The sequence below is a fragment of the Mastigoproctus giganteus genome, chromosome 9 (assembly GCF_048544385.1).
Source record: "Mastigoproctus giganteus isolate SK-2022 chromosome 9, ASM4854438v1, whole genome shotgun sequence".
Taxonomy (NCBI): domain Eukaryota; kingdom Metazoa; phylum Arthropoda; class Arachnida; order Uropygi; family Thelyphonidae; genus Mastigoproctus; species Mastigoproctus giganteus.
Genome location: NC_143583.1, coordinates 201916340 through 201938148, shown reverse-complemented (window position 1 = coordinate 201938148; position 21809 = coordinate 201916340). Strand labels below are relative to the sequence as shown.

Sequence of the window (21809 nt, the reverse complement as noted above, 5' to 3'; positions counted from 1 at the left end):
CACAAAGGAACTGGATGAAAAGAATAATTTTGATATCATATACTTGGATTTCAGGAAAGCTTTTGATACTGTGGCTAACAGAAGATTACTGTACAAATTGGAGCAGTATGGTATTAAGGACAAGTTGCTACAATGGATAAAAGTATGGTTGAGTGGGAGAAGACAGAGTGTGGTTATCAATGGATACTGCTCTTCATGGACTAATGTTATTAGTGGAGTCCCCCAGGGTTCTGTGTTGGGCCCATTGTTGTTTTCGGTATTTATCAATGATATTGATGAAGGTATATCAGGGTTAATGTCTAAGTTTGCAGACAATACAAAAGGTTGGCAGGGTTTTTAATGACAGTAATGATAGTACGCTGCTGCAACAAGATCTGGGAAAGTTTCCAGATCCTGTTGCAGCATCGTACTATGGGCTGAGAGGTGGGAACTGAAGTTTAACATTGACAAATATAAAGTGCTGCATATGGGTAGCAGTAACCCCAGAGTAATGTACCAACTGGGTGGTACTAAACTCAGGGTAGTGGAGAATGAAAAGGACCTGGGGAAATTGTGAAGTCAGATATGAAGTTTTCTGAGCAGTGCAAAAAGGCTGCAAGAGTAGCTCATGGTGTCTTGTCAATGACATACAGGAATTTTGCTAGCAGGTATCAGAGGGTGATTGTCCTCTTGTATAAGTGGCCTAACCATTGCCTTGTATAAGGCAATGGTTAGGCCACACCTTGAGTACCGTATAAAGGTCTGAAGGCCTCATTTTAGGAAAGATGTAGAGCTGCTGGAATAAGTACAGAGAACAGCAACAAGATTGGTGAGTGGAACAAAGGGTTGGTGTTACCAAGAAAGGCTTAAGTTCTGCAAATTACAGCTTCTGAAGATTAGGTCTGTGAGGTGTTCTAATTGAGGTGTATAAAGTCTTGAATGGATTGAGCAAGCTCAATGCTAATGGATTCTTCTTCTTGTTCAGATTACTCACCTGAGGGGACATAAATTCAAATTGAGGAAAGACAGATGTAGGATAGATGTGTGGAAATTCGCCTTTAGCCAGTGGGTGGTTGATAGTTAGAACAAACTTCCATCTGTTGTAGTGGAGGTCAGCAACTTAAACAAGTTCAAAGTAGAATTAGACAAACATTTAGAGTGAATGGAAGGGTGAAATGGGAAGGTTTTTTTTTTTTTTTTTGGGCTGATGCTATATAAGTTTGTTTTCTTGCATCATATGTCTCTACTAATGCTAATTTGACCTGACCAACGACTGCATAAATTAAATGCTTGGGTTTGACTGGTTCCTATGGTTTCTAAGTACTGTTGACAGTAGTTTCCTCTACTTCTTGGGAGTTTGATTCCAGAAGATTAGTGTGGACCTGTGGGGTAGTACCCTGAGTGATGATATTCTGGTGGATGATGGTCCCTCTGGTTTCAATTCCTGGTATCTTCTGTTCTTTTCTTGAATACGTTAAGATACTGAATGTGAAAATTCATTTCATGTTTTCTTATTGATAGTGAAGCATGACAAAGAATTTGATGAAGAGTAACAGTACTTTCTTGAACACTGTCCTCTTGTAATCCAGGTCAGTTACAGATATAGATGTTTTTCTATAGTTAAATAGATCCTCACATTGGTGTCCCTAATGGTTATGTCAGATATGCTGACTCTTCCAAGACTGAACTTCCTTAAGATGCTAACTAAGTCATACAAATATGACATGACCTGCCACATATTCCAATCTATGGGACTTAAAAGAGACACCGATACTTGAAACTAATCAGAATCACAAGAGGAGGGTATTCTTCACTGAATTCTTTGGCAACCTCACTACCAGCAGAAAAACAAGGAATTAATTTAGATGTGCAGTATTTTGACATTTTCTAGAAAAGAACTGTAGAAAATTCAGGAAGCAGAATTAGAATAGGACCACCGCACAACAGAATTCCATCACTGAAGACAGTACTTTGCAATCCACTTTGCAAAAGAGTAAAGCCAACTACTGTCTGCATAAAGACTTAAGAAAATAGCATAACGATACAGAAACATACTTTATTAGAAGATGCAGGAGCAATCAAACTCCAGCACTTAATTGTTGTAAGTTTACAACCTACCATGCTCGCCAATGGCTAAGCACTAAATCTCCATTTACCTTTCGGCCAATGCTTCTAGCATTACCTTCTTTTAACTATGAATATTAATTACCATCAATCCAGCCTCTCCATTGGTTTGGGCTAATTCACTATTTTAAGCTTCTGCCAGTGCTTTTAGCATTAGCTTTACATTGCATTCATCCACTGTTGGACAGTATTTTGAACATTTAGCATAAGGGAAACCCTCTTCTACACATCTGAATGAAAAGAAGACCTCTCTTACAGTACTTCTTTTAGCATTAGCAAAGGCACATGATGCAAGAAAGCAAGCTTATATAGCATCAGCCAAAAAAAAAACTTAAGAAAATAACATAACAATACAGAAACATACTTCCTTAGCAGATGCAGGAGCAATCAAACTCCAGCACTTCATTTATCTAATAATTAAATGTCTGAGCAGTTAGAAAAAATTGCTTTCCTAAGTTTTAATATTACTCCTCCCGTCCAAGTTATTTACCAAATGTTTGTCAAATTCTGCCTTGAATCTATTTAAGCTATCAACTTTTACACCGACAGATGGAAGTTTGTTCCAGCAATCAATCACCCGCTGGCTAAACGCAAACAACCACAATTCTATCCTACAACCATCTTTCCTCAATTTGAATGTATTCCCTCTCAGGTGATTATTCTGAGCAAGAGAAAGAATCCCATCAGCATTGAGCATGCTCAAATTATTCAAGACTTTATACACCTCAATCAGATCACTTCGCAGGTGCCTAGTCTCCAGACACTGTAATTTGCAAAACTTAAGCCTTTCTTCTTAAGAGCAACCCTTTGTTCTGGTCACTAATCTTGTTGCCCTTCTCTGTACTTATTCCAACAGCTCTACATCCTTAAAATGAAGCCTCCAGACCTGTACAGTACTCAAGGTGTGGCCTGACCATTGCCTTATACAAGAGGATAATCACCTTATCCCTGCTAGAAAAATTTCTGTATATCATTGACAAGACACCATGAGCAACTCTCGCAAACCGTCTGTACTGCTCAGAAAACTTTATATCTGCCTGTACAATTACCCCCAGGTCCTTTTCATTCTCTACCACTGTCAGTGTGGTAACACTGAGTTGATACATTACTCTTGGATTACTGCTTCCTATATGTAGTACTTTACAATTGTCAAGGTTAAACTTCATTTGCCACCTCTCAGCCCATCTGCTCAACTTTTCTAGATCCTGTTGCAGCAGTGTACTGTCATTAGTGTCATTAACAACCCTGCCAACCTTCGTATCGTCTGCAAACTTGGACATTAAGCCTGATATGCCATCATCAATATCATTTATAAATACAGAAAACAACAATGGACCCAACACTGAACCCTGAGGGACTCCACTAATAACATTAGTCCAAAGAGCAGTGTCCATTGATTACCACTCTCTGTCTTCTCCCACTCAACCATCCCTTTATCCATAGCAGCAATCTACCTCCAATGCCACACTGCTCCAATTTGTGCAGCAATCTTCCATGTGCAACAGTATCAAAGGCCTTTCTAAGATCCAAATATATGATATCAAAGTTATTCTTTGCATCCAGTTCCTTTGTGCTACATCACAGTATCCAATCAAATTAGTCAGACAAGACTTCCCCTTAACAAACCCATGCTATGTCTGAGCTATAACTGAAGTCTGGTTAAGATGATCCTGCAATGCTTCTTTAATCAGTGCCTCCATTAATTTCCCTGGAACAGAAGTTAAACTAACAGGTCTGTATTTACCTGTGTCGCCCTTTGATCCTCCTTTGTGGATTAGGTTCACATTTGCACATCTCCAATTCATGGTTACACCCCCTGAGTCCAGGGAAGCTCTTATAATTATGGCTAAGGGTTTGCTTACTTCCTTTGCTGCCTCCATTAATATAACTGGATAGATTCTATCCACCCCAGGTGCCTTTCTTGTGTTTGTCTTCAACAATTTCTCCACGACTTGACTCTCAGCTATTACAAAATCATCTAGTTCACTGCCAGAGTTGAATACACCTCTGGCATTCCCCTCCCTGAATAACTCCTCATGTGTGAATGTAGATGCAAAATATTCATTTAGTTTGTTAGCTACCTGAGCAGGATCATCAACAGTTGAACCATTGATATCAAGTGTACCAATCTGATTCATCCCCTTCCTTCTAGAGTTTACATAAGTAAAGAACTCCTTGCTGTTTTTCTTTGCATCCCTTGCCAAAGATTTCTCGTAATCTGCCTTCGCCTGCCTAACTTCCTTTGTAACTTGGTTACAGACCAGCTTATATCTATCATAGGCTTCCGTGTCACATGTTAATTTATATGTATCCCATGCATTTTTCTTCTCTGTCACATGTCTAATTAGTTCACCTGACATCCATATCTTGAACAATATTTCTTTGTTGGTATGAAAGGCCTAGTAGCTTCCAAGATGAGAGAACAAATATAGATACGTATAATTATAACCCAGTTTAATGTAAAATATACTAATAAGTAACAGGCAGTAGCTTTCAAGACTAACGAGTCTCTTTATCAACTGAAATTCAAATACAAATACAACGGATAAGTGCAATGAGCTGAGTGAGGCACGTTATTCATGTACTATTGTTGTTGCACGGACGTGCGCTGTTTTTCTAGCATTAAAACGGTTGTGTCTAGGATGGGGTGTAGATGTATGCTTTTGTGACGGTTTATTGCCTTTGGATTGTTTAATATGTTAAGTGACTCTAGCCATAGAGTTGAGTCACTAGAGCCCTACTACTAGACCCAAACGTATATGAACCTCTATCTGATCCACCCATTAAGGTCTTGAAACATCTAGAGACACATGTCAATAAACTTGTCCACACATGGTTTAAAGATAAGAAGATCTCGACTACAACTCGGCGCCTTCTACGTGCTACTGGCTTCCAACTACCGCAATTCTATGGATTGCCAAAGATCCACAAACTGGGTATTCACCTCAGACCAATAGTGTTATGCTGCAAGAATACAAAATGGGATGACCTGCGAGATTTCTTTTCTTCTTTTCCTTGGTCGAATTACTGTTTCAAAACTTCTGATGTCAACATTTGCTCACATTGTGTCAGTGAAATTATTCATGTAGGGATGGAATCCTTTATTCCACACTTCACCTTAAAGTCTGATCCTTTATCTAAACCTTGGTTTCCAATAAATGTGCTAAGGCTGTTCAAGAGAAAGAATGTTGCAAATCGTAGTTGGCTCATACCCAAATCTCCAGGTTCATTTTCTACCTACACCAAAGCTTGTTTTTTTTTTTTTTTTTGGTAGTTGTTGGCGCATAGGCTTCTGTGGCCATAATGCACCTCCCAACGTTTTTGCAGTACTTTGATCCAAGCCCGAGGTGGGAATCGAACCCGCGACCTTTGGGTTGCCAGGTAAGCACTTTACCCACCCGGCTAGCCCGGTCGGCTACCAAAGCTTGTAACAATTGTAAAGCAGTTATTAATTGGTCCCAATTGATTTCGAACAGGTTAAAAGTAGAAAACTTGCTTCTTGTCCATATAGTAGCCGAGCATTCTGGTCTCTTGTTAAACTATTGGCCGCAGCTTTTGCCCATCTCTCTTCTCACATCTGTCTAAACCAGATAGTTCTATCGCCACTTCAGCCAAGGCTAAAGCTGACATGCTAGTATTCAATTTTCCTCCTAACTCGTGTATTAATGATCTTGATAAACCACCTCCCACCATTCCCTGTACATTCCATTCAATGCCTCATGTGATATTTCATCAAAAGAACATGAGAAGAATTTTGAACAATCTTGATGCTAAGAAAGCTCCAGATACTCATTGTATTTCTCCTCTTGTTCTGAAATGCTGTGCTCCTGAACTTACTCCTGCTCTATGTTGCCCTTTTTACACTTTCTTATTCTAAAGGTGTTTTCTCTTCTGCTTGGAAATTTTCTCATATCCAGCCAGTTCCTAAAAAACAGGCGGCAGATCCCTGCCATCCAATTACATCCCACTGCAATCACCTCTACTCTTTCAAAAGTAATGGAGAAAGCAATTAACCACCAACTCTTAAACTATCTGGAAACCTTCCATCTGATCAACAATTGCTAGTACGGATACCATCAGTGTCGATGCACAGGTGATATTCTGGCTTATGTTACCCATCTTTGGACAAATTCAATGGAAAAGTTGGGCGAAATTCAAGACATTGCTCTTGACGTTTCAATGGCTTTTGATTGTGTTTGGCATAAAAGTCTTCTAAATAAGCTTCCATCTTATGGTTTGCAAACTGTTTTTTGTAATTGGGTATCCAGTTTTCTCTCTGACTGCTCATTGTGGGTAATGGTAGATGACTCTCTGTCTTCTAACTTCTCCACTAATCCTGGTGTACCCACAAGGCTCAGTTCTTTCCTCCCACTCTTTTACTCTTGTATATTAATGACCTTCTTCTATTGACTGGAAATCCTATCCATAGTTTTGCTGATGACAGTACATTGCATTCTACCTTCCAGTTTCTGAGAAACTTTGCCCTGCTCAAACACTCAAACAGCTTATCAACTTCTTGAATATCCACTACCAATTCCGTAAATGTTGATCTCTAAGTAATTTTCCAGTGGGGCAATGATACTTCCTTCTAAAACTCAGTTTTGTGTTATATCTCACAAAAAGGATTCTTCTATCCTATGGTTATCTTTTATGGCCCTCCGATTTCTAAGCAATATCAATATCATATATCTCTGTTGGATTTTTTTTTTTTTTTTTTTTTAGTTGTTAACACAACTTCTGTGGCCATATTGCACCTCCCAAAATTTTTGCATTTTCTACTCTGATCCAAGCCACAGGCGGGACTCGAAACCGCAACCTTTGGATTACCAGGCAGGCACTTTACCCACCCGGCTAGCCCAGTCGGCCTCTGTTGGATTACCCTGACTTCTAATCTCTCTTGTTATAAGCACATTACAAATATTGTTTCCTCTGCATCTAAAAAAACTGTGTTTTCTCTTTCACTCTCGGCATTACTTCTCTTCCAAATAGCTATTCACTCTGTACAAATCTCAAATCTGCCCTACCATGGAATATTGTTCCCACATCTGTGGAGGTGCCCCCAAAACCTCTCTCGGGCTTCTAGATTCCATTCAAAAGAGGGCGGTTAGATTAATTAATGACTCATTTCTAATGGAGTCTCTCCACTCTGTCTCATTGATGTTCTGTTTCTGCTGCATGACTTTTCTATAGATACTTCCGTGGGTACTGTTCTTCTGAATTGGCTCCTATAATTCCCGCTCTCTCGTCCAAACACCTGCCGCAGCCAGTCAACATTCTTTTATTGTCTAACTTCAATCTCACAGAACCAACTTTTCTTTTTCTTCATTTATTCCTTCAACTTCCATTTTCTTGGAACAACCTTCATTCATACATATTTCCTGAAAATTACAGTCTACAGAAATTCAAGTCTAATGTCAAGAAGAATCTTCTTTCTTCTTCTTCTTCTTCTTACTTGCCAACCCATGCACGGTACTAAGTACTATAGGTTTTAATACCTCTTGTGTTTGGGGTTTTCATGAAAAAAAAAAAAATTTATCATTGTAGTTGAAACTCATAACCTTTCATTCGAATAAAAGATGTTTGAAGCGTGAATGATAGAAGATGTTTGAAACATGTCCCTTTCAAAAATTGCAAACTAGTTACCATTATTGAAATGTATAAATTTCAAAAACTGTCCTTTAAAATTTGTCTTGCACTGTCTTGAACTTTCACCATTCTCTTATCTTTTCTTGGATCCAACAACTCCAGTGGCAAACAACTATGGTGGAAAGCCATGAAAACTCTTGTGCTTACACAGTTATGCAGCTTATGATGGCATACACATATTTAAAGAGAAAAATATTCATTTTTTAAACACGTTACGTCTAAAATATATCTATTTTAATCAAACTTATTTAAAGATACATTTATAAATTTTATAACAAAGCACACTTTCATGGAAGTTTAACATAAAAATTTCTTTAAATTAAACAGTAAAAAGAATCACTTTACAGTTTACACATAATGGAAAAAAACATACAGCGAATTTTTTGATATTCTCACTTGACTTCATTATACAAAGAATAATTTTTACAAAGAAATTAGTTGTTTGGAAGTGGTCATAATGCCATCATAAAAATATAAATTGTTCCTATATGGCACTTGCTCCAGCAAATAAGGGTAAAATTGAAATCGCCAATAACAGTCAATTTGTACTTGCTTGCCCATTCCATCTACAATGTAGAGGGACCTCCCGTACTCTTCACAATCTTCTCATTAGCAGCATAGTTCAACTTTCATTTTTCAACTATCTCAAAAACAGGATTTTATGCTAACAGGAATGATTTCCAAATCTGAATATGTTTTTGAAAAGATAAATCCAATTTACTTTTCCTTCATAAATATTAAACTTCATGCCATACCAAAACTCGTCATTTCCTATTTTTGGGTGGCACAAAGTTTGTTAACTCTATTATGGCAGTGTTATTGTTCTAACCAGGACTTCACTAATTTTAACAAAATTCCTGATGTTATTATGGACACACTCAACACTAAAAGTTCCTGTATTATTTACTACTCCCAACACACCCCTTGAAATTATTTAGGCTTGCCTCCCTAGGCAGTAGCATCCCATTCGATTAAAACAGCTGCTCTCAGCACATCTTGTTGATATCAGTTTTTGCAGCCTACACATAGGAACCCTTCAGATGTGTGCAAGTGTTACTTGGCTCTATATCATAAAATAAATGTTTATCTATATAACTACTGTCCCTCCCAACTAACAACTTCCACAAACACTTAAGGCCTCTTGATAACTCTGGCAAAGACCCTGGCATACCTCTGCTCCATTCAAATGTGCACTTCCACTACACAGGTTCCTTCTGCCTACTAGGATGGGCCTTAACAATAAAAATTTTCTCCCAAAAAAAAACCTCTGCAGATTCAAGTCTTGAGTTAATCCACAAGGCTTTCAAGCATGGAGTCACTGCTTTTGATTCCTAACTCATGGAATTTTTTTTATCACGGTTTATATTTATCCAACAAATAGTCACTTCAAAAGCCTATTTCCTTTTGTGTGTACCCTTTCTGATACAATTACCTTTTCCCCCTCCATGTCTGCAACTTCACAATGAAGTAGAAGCAGTGTCACTGAGAAGGGGTAGGCAAGAAAGATTCCATAAATATTCTTATAGACACCGACCAGACAAGAAATGTACAAGTAGCTGAGAGGTTTTAAAAAAAAAGCAAAATATAGAAAATTAAGAATAAAACAAGATGGAAAACAAAAAATAAACATAAAATAAAAAATAAGAGGTTAAAACACAAAAATATTTTTATTTTAACCATGATGAACATTATTTTCCTTCTACATCACACTGAATTTCATAATTTTTTCATTTCGGGTACTTTGGATTCCTGCAAAAATTGGTATATAGTTTTCTGTTGAAATACGTCATATTTTGTATTTTTGGAAATATAGTCGAACTTGGTTATAACGAGCATCAAGGGGGCTGACAAATTTCCTCGTTATAACTGTTACTCGCTATAACAGTGATAGCAGAGATGGTGAAACCCCTGGGGTGTTAAACAATGAACACTTTATATCAGTCATGAGTTAAATCCTATTTTTTTTTTTTTTAATTCTCAATAACTTGATAAAAAGACAGATTAAAAAAAAAAAAAAAAAGGCGCCTCCATAGCCAGGTGGGAAGGAGCAGCAGTGCATAGCACACGCTTCTTGATTAGACTGGGGTTCGAGCCTGTCACCACCAAATACGGAGGATGCAGAAAGGTCAGGGAATGACCACCGCATATCCCAGAGCAATATGGCCTTAGTTGCTAATGCTCCTAAAAACCAAATAACAACAATAACATCAAAAAACAAAAGAAATATTAGAGAGAAAAAAATATATATAAGTATTATTATTACATATTATTATATATACCTACATATTATTTGATTAATATGCTTGTATAAACTACAATACACTTAATACTAAACACAATTTATTTCTATGTAATAAAAAAAAAATCTTTAATAATAACACAATTTCAATTAGGTTTTATTTATGAATCTTAAAATTGATGTTTGTTTTAAAGATTTCACTTTGATATTTCTTAAGTTTCCCCTTAAAACACTCAATTCTTTAAAAGTCTAATTACTTGCCTCAGTTCCTCCAAAAAAATTTACTCTGTCCATTGCATCTTGAGCTTGTGAGATTGTCAGCACTCATTTTGATTCACTTTCAATTATCATCATATCATAATCACAATCATCATCTTTGCCATTGTCGTTATCAGTCTTTATTGAGCACAGAATCTACAATGTCACTCTCTGAAGGAAGATAAGTTGTCATTGATTCATACAAATTCATCAGTGTTATCTGTATTAAAACCAACAACATTGTTATGTCGCAACCATTCGGATAATGGTAAGTTTTCTTCATTTCCATCTCCTTTAACTACAATTAAAATTTCATTTGAATTTAATTTCAATTTCTTGAAGCAATTTGATATGGTTGTCAAAGTAATATTGTTCCACACATCATTCAATAAATTTATAGCATCCAATATGGATACAGACTTGGTAAGTTTCTGTTCTCTTTGATTGATCAGAAGTAGAACTAGAAATCTTTTAAAAAATCCTTCAAAACCCTTGATTACATCTATGTTCATTGGTTGTAAAATTTATGTCACATTGGGATGCAGAAACACTAGCATAATGTGGGACAAATTTTGAATCTGGGGATGTGCAGGACAGTTATCAACTAACAAAAAAATTATTTTTTTCTTTTTGAATAGTTTCTTATTCCAATCATTTATGTATTGCCAAAAAAATATCCGAAGTCATTTAAGCTTTCTTGTTTCGATGTAATCCACAAGAAGTTTCCTTACGTATTTGAAACACTGAGGTTTTAACGATTTTCCAATAACAAACAGTTTTATTTTTATCCGTTCCTGTCATATTAGCACCGTCAAGTGAGCCTTTGATTTATTTCCTCCAACAAATTTTTCCCCTTTGAATTTAAATGTATTGTCATGTGCAAAATTATGAAAAACGTCCTGTTTCGTTTGGCCTTGTAGCAGTAGTAGTAATAATAATAGAGGCATGTGATACAAGAAAGCATATCAGCTTATGTAGCATCAGCCAAAAATAAAAAAAAAAAAAACAATTTCACATAACCATTCCCTCTAAAAAGTTTTTCCAGTTACTCCTTGAATTTATTTAAGCTATCAACTTCCACAACAACAGATGGAAGTTTGTTCCAGCAATTAATCGCCTGTTGGCTAAAGGCACATCTATTCTATAACTGTCTTTCCTCAATTTAAATTTATGTCCTCTCAGGTTCGTAATCTGAGCAAGCAGAAGAATCCCATCAGAATTCAGCATGCCCAACCTATTCAAAGCCTTATACACCTCAATCAGATCACCTTTCAGGTGCTCAGTCTCCAAACCCTACAATTTGCAGGACATAAGCTTTTCTTGGTAAGAGAACCCCCTTCATTCCCCTCACCAATCTTGTTGCCTTTCTCTGTACATGCTCAAGCAACTCTACATGCTTCCTAAAATGAGACCTCCAGACCTGTACACAGTATTCAAGGCCTGACCATTGCATTATACAAAGGGATAATCACCGCCTTATCCCTGCTAGAAAATTTCCTGTATATCATTGACAATACCTCATGACCTGCTCTGGCAGCCTGTCTGCATTGTTCAGAAAACTTCATATCTGACTGTACAATCACTTCCAGGTCTTTTTCATTTTCTACCACCCTAAGTAGTACCACACAGTTGGTACATTCCTCTGGGGTTACTTCTACCAATATGCAGTACTCTGCATTTGTCAATGTTAAATTTCAATTGCCACTTCTCAGCCCATCTGTCCAAATTTTCTAGGCCCTGTTGCAGTAGCACGACTGTTGTAGATGTCTTTGTCATTGAAATCTTTCCTGATTTCTTCCCAAATACGGTCAATCCATTCATTTGCCATTATGGGATCTGCAGATTGAGATTCTCCACTAATTTTTGCATAAACAATGTTATGTTGGTTTTTAAATCAATCCAGCCAACCAATGTTGCACGGAAAATCGTTGCGCCCAAATTGTTTAGCAAATTTTTCCACTTGAGCCTTCAAAGATCAGACCATCTGTTTAAATTCCAGTACTTCTTTGTGTGGTGAACCATTGAAGCAATGCTTTATCAATGTTTGCAACCTCGCACTTTCTAAATTTTTTTTTCCCCCATTTAAGTTATTTTCCAGTGCTAATATTTAAACATCTTTTTCTTCCACAATGTCAATACATTTAAAGAGGACAAAGAAAACCTTTTATATACTTTAGCATTTTTGCACCACGTTCTAACTCGCAAATAATTTTGACTTTTTCGGGAATAGAGAGACACTTTCTTTTGTTAGTAGACATGTTTCTGAAGGAAGGATTCGTCTCTAACTGATTTTATTTTAAAATGATAAAGTGATCTGTATACAAAGTTCTTAGAAGTCCAAAATGCATACAAAGTTCTTAGAAGTCCCAAAATAAATTTATGGTTCAGTGAATACAAGACAATCTGTAAAAAGGGTAATGTGACAAGTGGAATGCCAATGCACTATTGTATAGCTCCCGTCCCTGGAAGAACAAGGTCATAAACTGGCCGCTAATCTGATGCAGGTGGTCATAAAGCTAAGTCGTCCTTTTCATTTTCATCTATTCTCAAAATTGAATTTTATCGACTGCCCAAGCAATTAAGAATTGTTTGCATAGTTACCAAAATTTGTTCAGTTTATCCAGGTAGTACGCTGGTTATGACAGTGAGCAACTGTATAGGAATATGCGTAAATTAAAATCATTATGGCTTTTTGTTTATTACAGCCATGATCTCATTATTTCCATGCTCATTATAACCAAGTTCGACTGTAGTTCTCTTTTGTCGCTTCAAAATTATTACTCTTTGGTTTTTAAATTATTTTTGGCCTTTGCCCTTCTAATTTCTAAATTATTTATAGTTCACAACCACTATACTTCTGTCTTACATTACTACCTTTGCAGTTATTGGTATTGCTATGATATTTGCTTAGTTTAATATATTCCAGTGAAATTAGTTTCTGCTGCTTTGCAAGTGCTATTTCATTATGGTTGCCACATTTTCCCTACAGTTTCCATACCTCATTATTACTTTTGGTCATGTTTAATATTATTAAACATGACCAGAAGGAATATAACATGACCACTTTAATCTTTAATAATAATATTATTATTATTAAACATGTTTAATATTATTAAACATGAACAAATGCTGCTTTGTTCATGCTTAATACATGTTTAATACTTTGTTCATGTGTTCAAAACCAACAACACGCTGCTTTGTATTGTCATTACTGCCATAACATTGACTTTTAAGAATTATATATTTGTCTCTAGTTCACTTTAATCTTAGAACTTAGTATTCATAAGCAGGTTTTTATTACTATATTCACTCAATTTGTTTTATGTTTACTTATGTTATGTTTCACATTACAGCCTTTTTCTCCTTCTAGAACATAAAAGCTGAAGCCATTCAAACAAGTTACTCTGCTGCTTGGATGTCTGGTTTACAAAATGCTGTTCGTCAGTTCTGTATCCAGCAGCTTTCTGAACAGTTTGGATACATGGCTGACACTTTTTAATTTTGTTATTAGATTCCTCCATCCCTCCTTCCTAGTTATTGCAAATTTGATAGTTCGCTATTTAGACCATGGCTTACTCAGACGGTTCTGGTCCTGACATCTCTGTAACCAGCTAATTTCGTATTTTGAATTTTTATCCTCAACAGACAATTATTATTTTCTGTCTGTATCACAAATATGATTTTCACTTAATTTGACATTTGTTTCCACTACTTTCGATTTGTGTGCAAATCAGCATATAATTTCCTATTGAAGTAAATATGTGATAATTCACATTTTTTGGTTTTAAGCTAGTCTCTTCATTATCTTCAACATATATTATTTTAGGGCTTTGCCCTTCTTTTGATTCACAAATCATTTATATTTCAAAGTCTCAGTACCTCCATCTTACATTTCACCTTTGTTACATTTATTAGTGTTATTATAATATTTACTTAATTAATATATAAATAAATAAATGTATAAATATAAATAATAAAAATTAAAGATTTGAAAGAGCTTACGATGTTAGAAGCAGTGCACGTTGTATTATATCTTTTAATTCATCAGATGAAAATCCACTAAACTCTAATATGTTACATCGTAAGTTAGGAACCTGAAATATGAATATTTCCCATAAAAATTTATTCCATACTGCAAGAGGATTTATTATTTTTTTCATTATATACATTTTTAGCCCTTTCTAGTGTGTATGTACGCGCGCACACACGCGCATGCATGCACACACACACACACACACACACACACACTGCATATTGTTATCATGGATAATGTTATCATTCATTTAATTTTATCACTTTTATGAAGTTCTGATACAACATATACTAATATGTAGAAAACACACAACTCACTGTAGTCAAGGCTTTGGTTTACGTTTTCATTTTTTTGTGTGCAATGGAAGTGATTAGGTAGCATCCAGATTTGCCCTTGACCTATGATAAGGCCACTGCAGCCAAGCACTCAGACATGAAGGTGCATAACTACAAGCACTTTGAGTGATCGATCGTGGTTTAAGATCAAGTGACTGTTAAATACAGTACTGTTTCTTGCATCCTGCATCCTACCAGTCTGACTGTTTTACAGTAGAGCATAAATCTTTCTATAATTCTTGATTTAATATTTTCTTTTGTTTTTAATTGTTTGTATGGATTTCAAATTTCAGTTTCATTTTTATTGATGACTTTCTTGAAGAAACAGTGGATAATCAAATTAAAATATTTTATTCATTGCTTGATTTTAATGGGGTTTTTTCTGTACACATACACTTTTTTATGTACACATTTCTGCATCAATAAACAATACTGAGTAGCTGCATTCTTTTCACCAGCTATTGTTATCAATTTAGTTGGGTTTTGAAGTAATCATAATAAGCAGTGTCCCCTGTGTATACTGTTTTCTATAAGTGGGCTCTGTACAGTATGTGCAGTATGTATGTTGGTTGGTTGGTTATTTGGTTTTTAGGAGCATTAGCAACTAAGGCCATATTGCTCCGGAAATATGCAGTGGTCATTCCCTGACCTTTTCGCATCCTCAGTATTTGGTGGTGACGGGCTCGAACCCCGGTCTAATCAAGAAGCGTGTGCTATGCACTGCTGCTCCTTCCCACCTGGCTACGGAGGCGCCCCAGTAGGTATGTACATACTGGGTGGTTATAAAATAAGTTTCCCTATTCAGGAGATTCTAGTGTCAAAACAGAGATAGTGCTGGGAAAATCAGTGGGTATGTCATTTTGGGTATGGGGAAGCGATCTGTAGAAGAAAAAAAATTAGTAAATTTCTGCCACTAGAGGAGAAATTGGCACTAAACATGAAATGGATTTTTTTTTTTTTTTTTTAATGAAAACCTCAAACACAAGAGGTATTAGAACCTATAGTACTTAGTACCGTGCTTGGGTTGGAGGTTGAGAAGACAAAAGAAGATATTTGTTGATATTGGACTTGAACTTCTGTAGATTGTAATTTTCAGGAAATACTATTATTATTATTATTATTATTATTATCCATATGATGCAAGGAAGCCTGAGGCTTATGCTGCACCAGGAAAAAAAAAAAAAAAAAGTTCCCGAGTAACCCTGAGAGAGAGAGAGAGAGAGAGAGAGAGAGAGAGAGAGAGAGAGAGAGAGAGAGAGAGAGAGAGAGAGAGTGTCAAAAGTAGAAGGGAATCACCAAGAAAGAGAAGAATGATGATATCCAGCTCAGGACCCTGGGTGTGCCAAGCCCATACTCACCAAATGTGAGCCCCCGGAGTACGTATGAAGGAAGGTTGTTCCAGAAAACGGCAGTTGAATGAATAAATAAGGAACATGAAAAGTTGGTTCTGTGAGTTTGAAGTTGGACTTTGATTTGATTTGATTTGATTTGGTTTTTAATGGCGCATTGGCAGCTAAGGCCATAATGCGCCAAGTCAAATTTTAAAATGCTATAAAATATTTTGGTAGCCAAGGCTACCACGTCAAACATTTGTGTTAAAAAGGTATAATAGTAAAAGCATAAAACTTAAAGCTTTGTATAAAAATTTATAAATTGTAAAAAATTAAAGATGTCAGACATATTGTTTCTGTCACCTATAATCTGGCTGAGTGTAAATGGCTCAGTCAAATTATTAAAAGCGGTAAAATACAAGCGTCGGGCTTCTATAAAAACAGGACATTCTATTAAAATATGACGAACGGTTAAAATAACACTACACATCTCGCACATAGGTGGGTCATCCGCCCTCAGCAAGTAGGAATGAGTTAGATGACTATGACCTATGCGGAGCCGAGCAAGAACAACTTCCTCTCTTCGGACCCTGCGTAAACTGGACTGCCATTGCGAAATTACAGGCTTGATTTGATGTAATTTATTTGTGGTCTGTCCGTGCCAAGAATCTTGCCATTGGGAAAGCAGTTTAGAACGTATTATTTGCCTGTAGTCTGTATAGGGGACTGACAGGCAATGATTATCCAGGGGAATGGCTGATTTGGCAGCAGCATCAGCCGATTCATTTCCCCGGATCCCAATGTGGCTTGGGATCCAGCAAAAGCGAATATCAAATTCTAATTTCTTGAGAGAAAAAAGAATCTGCTGGATCCTGGACAGGATCGGATGAGGGTTAAAACCCACCGATACCAGAGCCTGTAACACGCTCGATGAATCGCAGTAAATCATATACCTCTGGTAGTCGCAATTTTTAATGTGATCTAGGGCTGTTTGTATTGCATGCAACTCTGCAGTATAAATGCTAGTTTCTTGTGGGATCTTATAGGATATTGTTTTGTGAGGGAACACAACAGCAGATCCCACATGACATTCTAACTTTGAGCCATCTGTATAGATTGGCAGAAAGTCAGAATACTGCTGTCGATGTACTGCAAAGAGTTGCTGGTAGACAGATGGCGGTGTAGTAGCCTTCTCCCAGATCTTAAGGGAGAAGTCGCAAGTTGGAAAATGAGCATGCCAGGGTGGAAAGAATTGCCTTGGTGACTGGGCAACATTGTCTACCGTCAAGTTCAGCTCATTCAGCAGCCCTTGAATGCGAATACCAAAAGGTTTGTTGGCAGTCCGACGGGTGTTGTAGAGATTTTCCCAACGCGGCTCAAAAACGGATGGCCACGTGGGATGATCGGGCAGGGATTTTAATTTGAATGCATACTGTAAGGACAACTGCTTACGTCGAAGAGACAGAGATGGTTCATTTGCTTCGACGTAAAGGCTTTGGACAGGAGATGTGCGAAATGCTCCAGTGGCTGTCCGGATGGCTTGATGGTGGATCGGATCTAACCACCGAAGGGCACTATCTCTAGCAGAACCATAGACCTGAGACCCATAATCGAGTTTGGAACGGACAAGTGCCCGGTAGAGATGAAGAAGGGTAGCACGATCTGCGCCCCATGAGGTTGACGAAAGGGCACGAAGGATGTTAAGCCCTTTGACACATTTTGTCCTCAGCTGACGAATATGTTGTAAGAATGTCAGCTTTTTGTCGAAAATAAGTCCAAGGAATTTGAATTCTGCTACAACTGGGATGTTATTTTGCCCTAGCCTTAATTCTGGGTCAGGATGAAGATTACGTTTGTGACAAAAGTGTACACAAACAGTCTTCTGTGATGAAAATCTGAACCCATTAGCCAAAGACCAAGCTGTAAGATGGTCAATGGTTTTCTGCAGTTGCCTTTCAATGACCCTCATATTGCATGATTGACAAAATATTGCAAAGTCATCAACGTAGAGGGCATTGTTTACAGTGGGTGGAAGTTGTTCTGCGATAGAGTTTATTTTGATTGCGAAAAGCGTGACACTTAGAACGGATCCTTGTGGGACTCCCTCTTCCTGAGAGAAAACTCGAGAGAGGGTGGATCCTAAACGGATTTGAAACTGGCGATTCGAAAGAAAGTTTTTAATAAAAACAGGAAGGTTACCTCTAAGACCAAAGTTATAGAGGTCTTTTAAAATCCCCAGGCTGTGTCATACGCTTTTTCAATATCAAAGAAAACTGCTACCAAATGCTCGGATTTAATAAAAGCATCACGAATGGACGTTTCCAGTCGGATTAAATGATCCAGAGTGGATCTATTTCTTCGGAAGCCGCACTGTGTCCTGGAAAGTAGACCATTTGTTTCTAAATACCATACCAGGCGAGAATTTACCATTCTTTCCAGTACCTTGCACAAACAGCTTGTCAGAGCAATAGGACGGTAGTTACTTGGATTTCTAGGATCCTTTCCTGGTTTAGGGAAGGGAAGAACGATTGCCTTCCGCCAGGAATCCGGAAATTGTTTATTAAGAAAAATTCTGTTAAACAGAATTAAAAGGTGATCCTTACATTGTGGTGTGAGGTGTTTTACCATTTCGTAGTGGATGTCATCGGGCCCTACAGCACTTGCGTGTGTGAGAAAGAGTGCAGCCTTTAATTCCTCCCGTGAAAAGGGCTTGTTATATGATTCAAGCCCTTCTGAATAGAAGTTCAGGGGGTTTTTCTCATTTTTCTCTTTCAGGGCCAAAAACTCTGCGGGAAAAGATGTTATTGCAGATATTTTTGCAAATGTTTCCCCTAGAGTATTTGCTACTGCAGTTCGATCTGCAATTGGACATCCGTTATGCTCGAGGATCACAGAAGGGCATGGTGGATATTTTCCCTTCATTTTCCGGATCTTATCCCAGACTACTTTTGAGCTAGCAGCCTGAGTTATGGAAGATGTAAAACGAATCCAAGATTTCCTTTGGCTCTGACGTCGTACATAACGCGCTTTCGCACGTGCACGTTTGAAAGATATTAAATTTTCAGTGGTGGGATATCGGCGGAATATCCCCCACGCTTTGTTTTGTGCTTTTTTTGCTGCTGTGCATTCGGAATTCCACCAAGGTTTGGGAAATAGTGGGAACCGGCTGGATGATTTTGGGATTGCAATTGCAGCTGCTTGGGCAATTCTTTCTGTGACGTACATGACTGCATCATTGATTGGCTCCTGACTGACTGTAGTGATGTCAAAGTTTGCCAGATATTGAAAGGCATTCCAGTCAGCCTGATCGATCTTCCACCGCGGTAAACTAATTGGCAGACAGGGTCTACCATTAGTTAGGGTTGTTATCACGGGGAAGTGATCGCTTCCATATGGATTTTCTTCTACCTCCCAAGTAAGTGAAGGAAGGAGAGAAGGGGAGCAGATAGAAAGATCAATGGCAGAGAATGTACGGGTAGGCATGTGGAAGAAGGTGTTTGTTCCCACATTTAGGAGGGAGAGATCATTGTCAGTGAGCATATGCTCTATGACTCGTCCCCTTCCATTGATGTCAGCACTACCCCACAGAGTGTTATGTCCATTGAAATCCCCAAGAATTAAACAAGGGGAAGGCAATTGCATGATAAGATCATCAAGGTCTTTCTGGGGGATGTCAATCCCAGGTGGCAAATAAACAGAGCAGACAGTTAATAAGAACCCCACTGTAAGGCGAATTGCTACAGCTTCAATGCTAGTTGTAAGCTGCAAAGCCTGAAATGGGATCTGGTTGCCGACGAGGATTGCGACTCCTCCGTGGGCAGAACCATCCACAATTCTATCCTTACGAATGATGGTAATGTTATGCATGGTGGGGTCATCATTTGCCTTTAAATAAGTCTCCTGTATGCAAAAGCAAACTGGTTTGTGCTTTTGCAGGAGTGCCTTGATGTCGTCAGTATTTTGCCGGAATCCACGACAATTCCACTGTAGGAATTTACCCATTATTTGGGCTTGGTGGGTCCGTCAGGCGGCTTCCGAGGTGCTGAGGGCTTAATTTTGTCAGTCTTGGATTTATCTTTCTTGGGGAAGTATGGACGCTGTCCTGTGTCCATTTCTTCCTCAGCGAAGAGTTCCAAAACTGACTCATCATGTACCTCCTTCTGCTCGACATCCATGTTTTCCTGGGTACTAGGTGTTACTTCCCCTTTCTTATTCTTTTCTTTTGCTTTTGTTACTTGTGGAGCATTAGGAGGTATTGATATAGGAGTGGCAGCTGATTGGTCCCTTTGTGCAGGTTTTTGGGAGCTTAAAAGATAACGTGCAATGGGAGTAAATGATTCTTTTGGAGGGACAGACATGTCCGTCTGAGTCCCAATCGAACATCTCCCTGCTACCTTCTGGGCGTAGGTAGGTTTTTTGATGTTAAGAGGTTTCACTGCTTTTCTTGCCTCCTGGTACGATATGTTTAGCTCTGCCTTCAGCCGTTGAATTTCTTTTTCTTCTTTCCACCTCTGGCATGCCCTTGAATAGGCCGGATGTTCTCCCTCACAGTTAATGCAGGTGGGTTTAGTGGCTGAACATGCTGTTGTTTCGTGGTCCTTTGCACCGCACCGGGCGCATGCAAGGACTCCACGGCAGGCCATTTGAGAATGTCCATACTTCTGACATTTAAAACACCGTAAAGGGTTCGGAATGTATGGACGTACTGGACAGTTGATGTATCCAGCTTTAATCTCATCAGGAGGTTTGGGAGAGTTAAGTCAGGATAACACTCCTGGTTTTAACAATTTTCCCATCCCTTCGCGCAGTGATTCTCTTGACGGCAGTAACTCCCTGTGGTTGTAGTTCGGAGCAGATTTCCTCCTCGGTGACGTCGAGAAGGTCCCACTCCGAAATGACACCTCTCGATGAATTTAGTGTTCTGTGTGGTGTCACTGTTACGGGTATACCTCCGATTGATGTTACTCGGAGTAGATGTTCAGACTGCCCGTCATTTTTTGTTTCAATCAAGAGGTCCCCAGAACGGAGCCTCTTAACTGACTTGGGTGTACCTGCTAACCCATCCAACCCTTTTTGTATAAAAAAGGGCGACATTTTACCAATCGGTGTTTCATTGGTGGAATGCATTATTAAGAACCTTGGGACAGGCCCTGATGGTAGTTCGGTTTGCTGCCTCTTTGTAGCAATAATGCTATCTGCCTCTCCGTCGTTATTTTCAGATAGGGACCGGGTTGGGGCCCCTGAAGGAATACGTTTATCAGGATTCATGGAGTTTTTTTTAATTGTTCAGTGCCCGGGCTCCCCACCCACCACGGAGCCCAAAGGGACGCCCACTACCCGGCATGCAATAAATGCGCTCGGGAGTGGGACGCCAGGGCTACCCAGACACTATACCCGCACCGCCGCCAGCCTGAATCCTGTCCCTTGGACCATGAGGGTAGGGGCGTGGCATTGACACGGTTGACCCTCGCAGGCGAGCCTACTAGCCGATTGATCCTAGCCGGGCCTTCCAGGACCACCCGTCTTGTCGAAGCAGGGGCCAAAGTGGTGTATTGAAGCTGGGCCCCTCAACCACCAGGATCCCCCTTTCCGAATTTCCACGGGTCGCAGCGCACGGCAAACACGCCGGATTCCATTGATGTAAGCCTGGAACCTGGGCTGTGGGCGTTGGATCCCAGTGATGCTAGTCTGGAAGTCCAGCAGCGTCACTGGGAGGTCCCCTCACCACGTACAGGTGCCCACGTCGAGGGGTTGAAGTTGGACAGTAAATGGAAGTTGGCTAGTGGCAGAACGTGTTCGGACTGTTTTGAAAGAGAGAGCGGGAATTATAGAAGCCAATTCAGAAGAACAGTGCCCATGGAATT

The 21809-nt window shown here is 38.7% G+C and overlaps 1 protein-coding gene across 1 annotated transcript in view; it reads right to left on the bottom strand.

Moving 5' to 3' along the window:
* The window catches only part of LOC150081033 (uncharacterized), a 278288-nt gene that overhangs the window by 171888 nt on the left and 84591 nt on the right, over nt 1-21809 (bottom strand). Inside the window, exon 7 of the mRNA XM_090380894.1 lies at nt 14249-14340. Within this exon, the coding sequence (XP_090237020.1) occupies nt 14249-14340 (92 nt within the window). The remainder of the gene's footprint in view (nt 1-14248; nt 14341-21809) is intronic.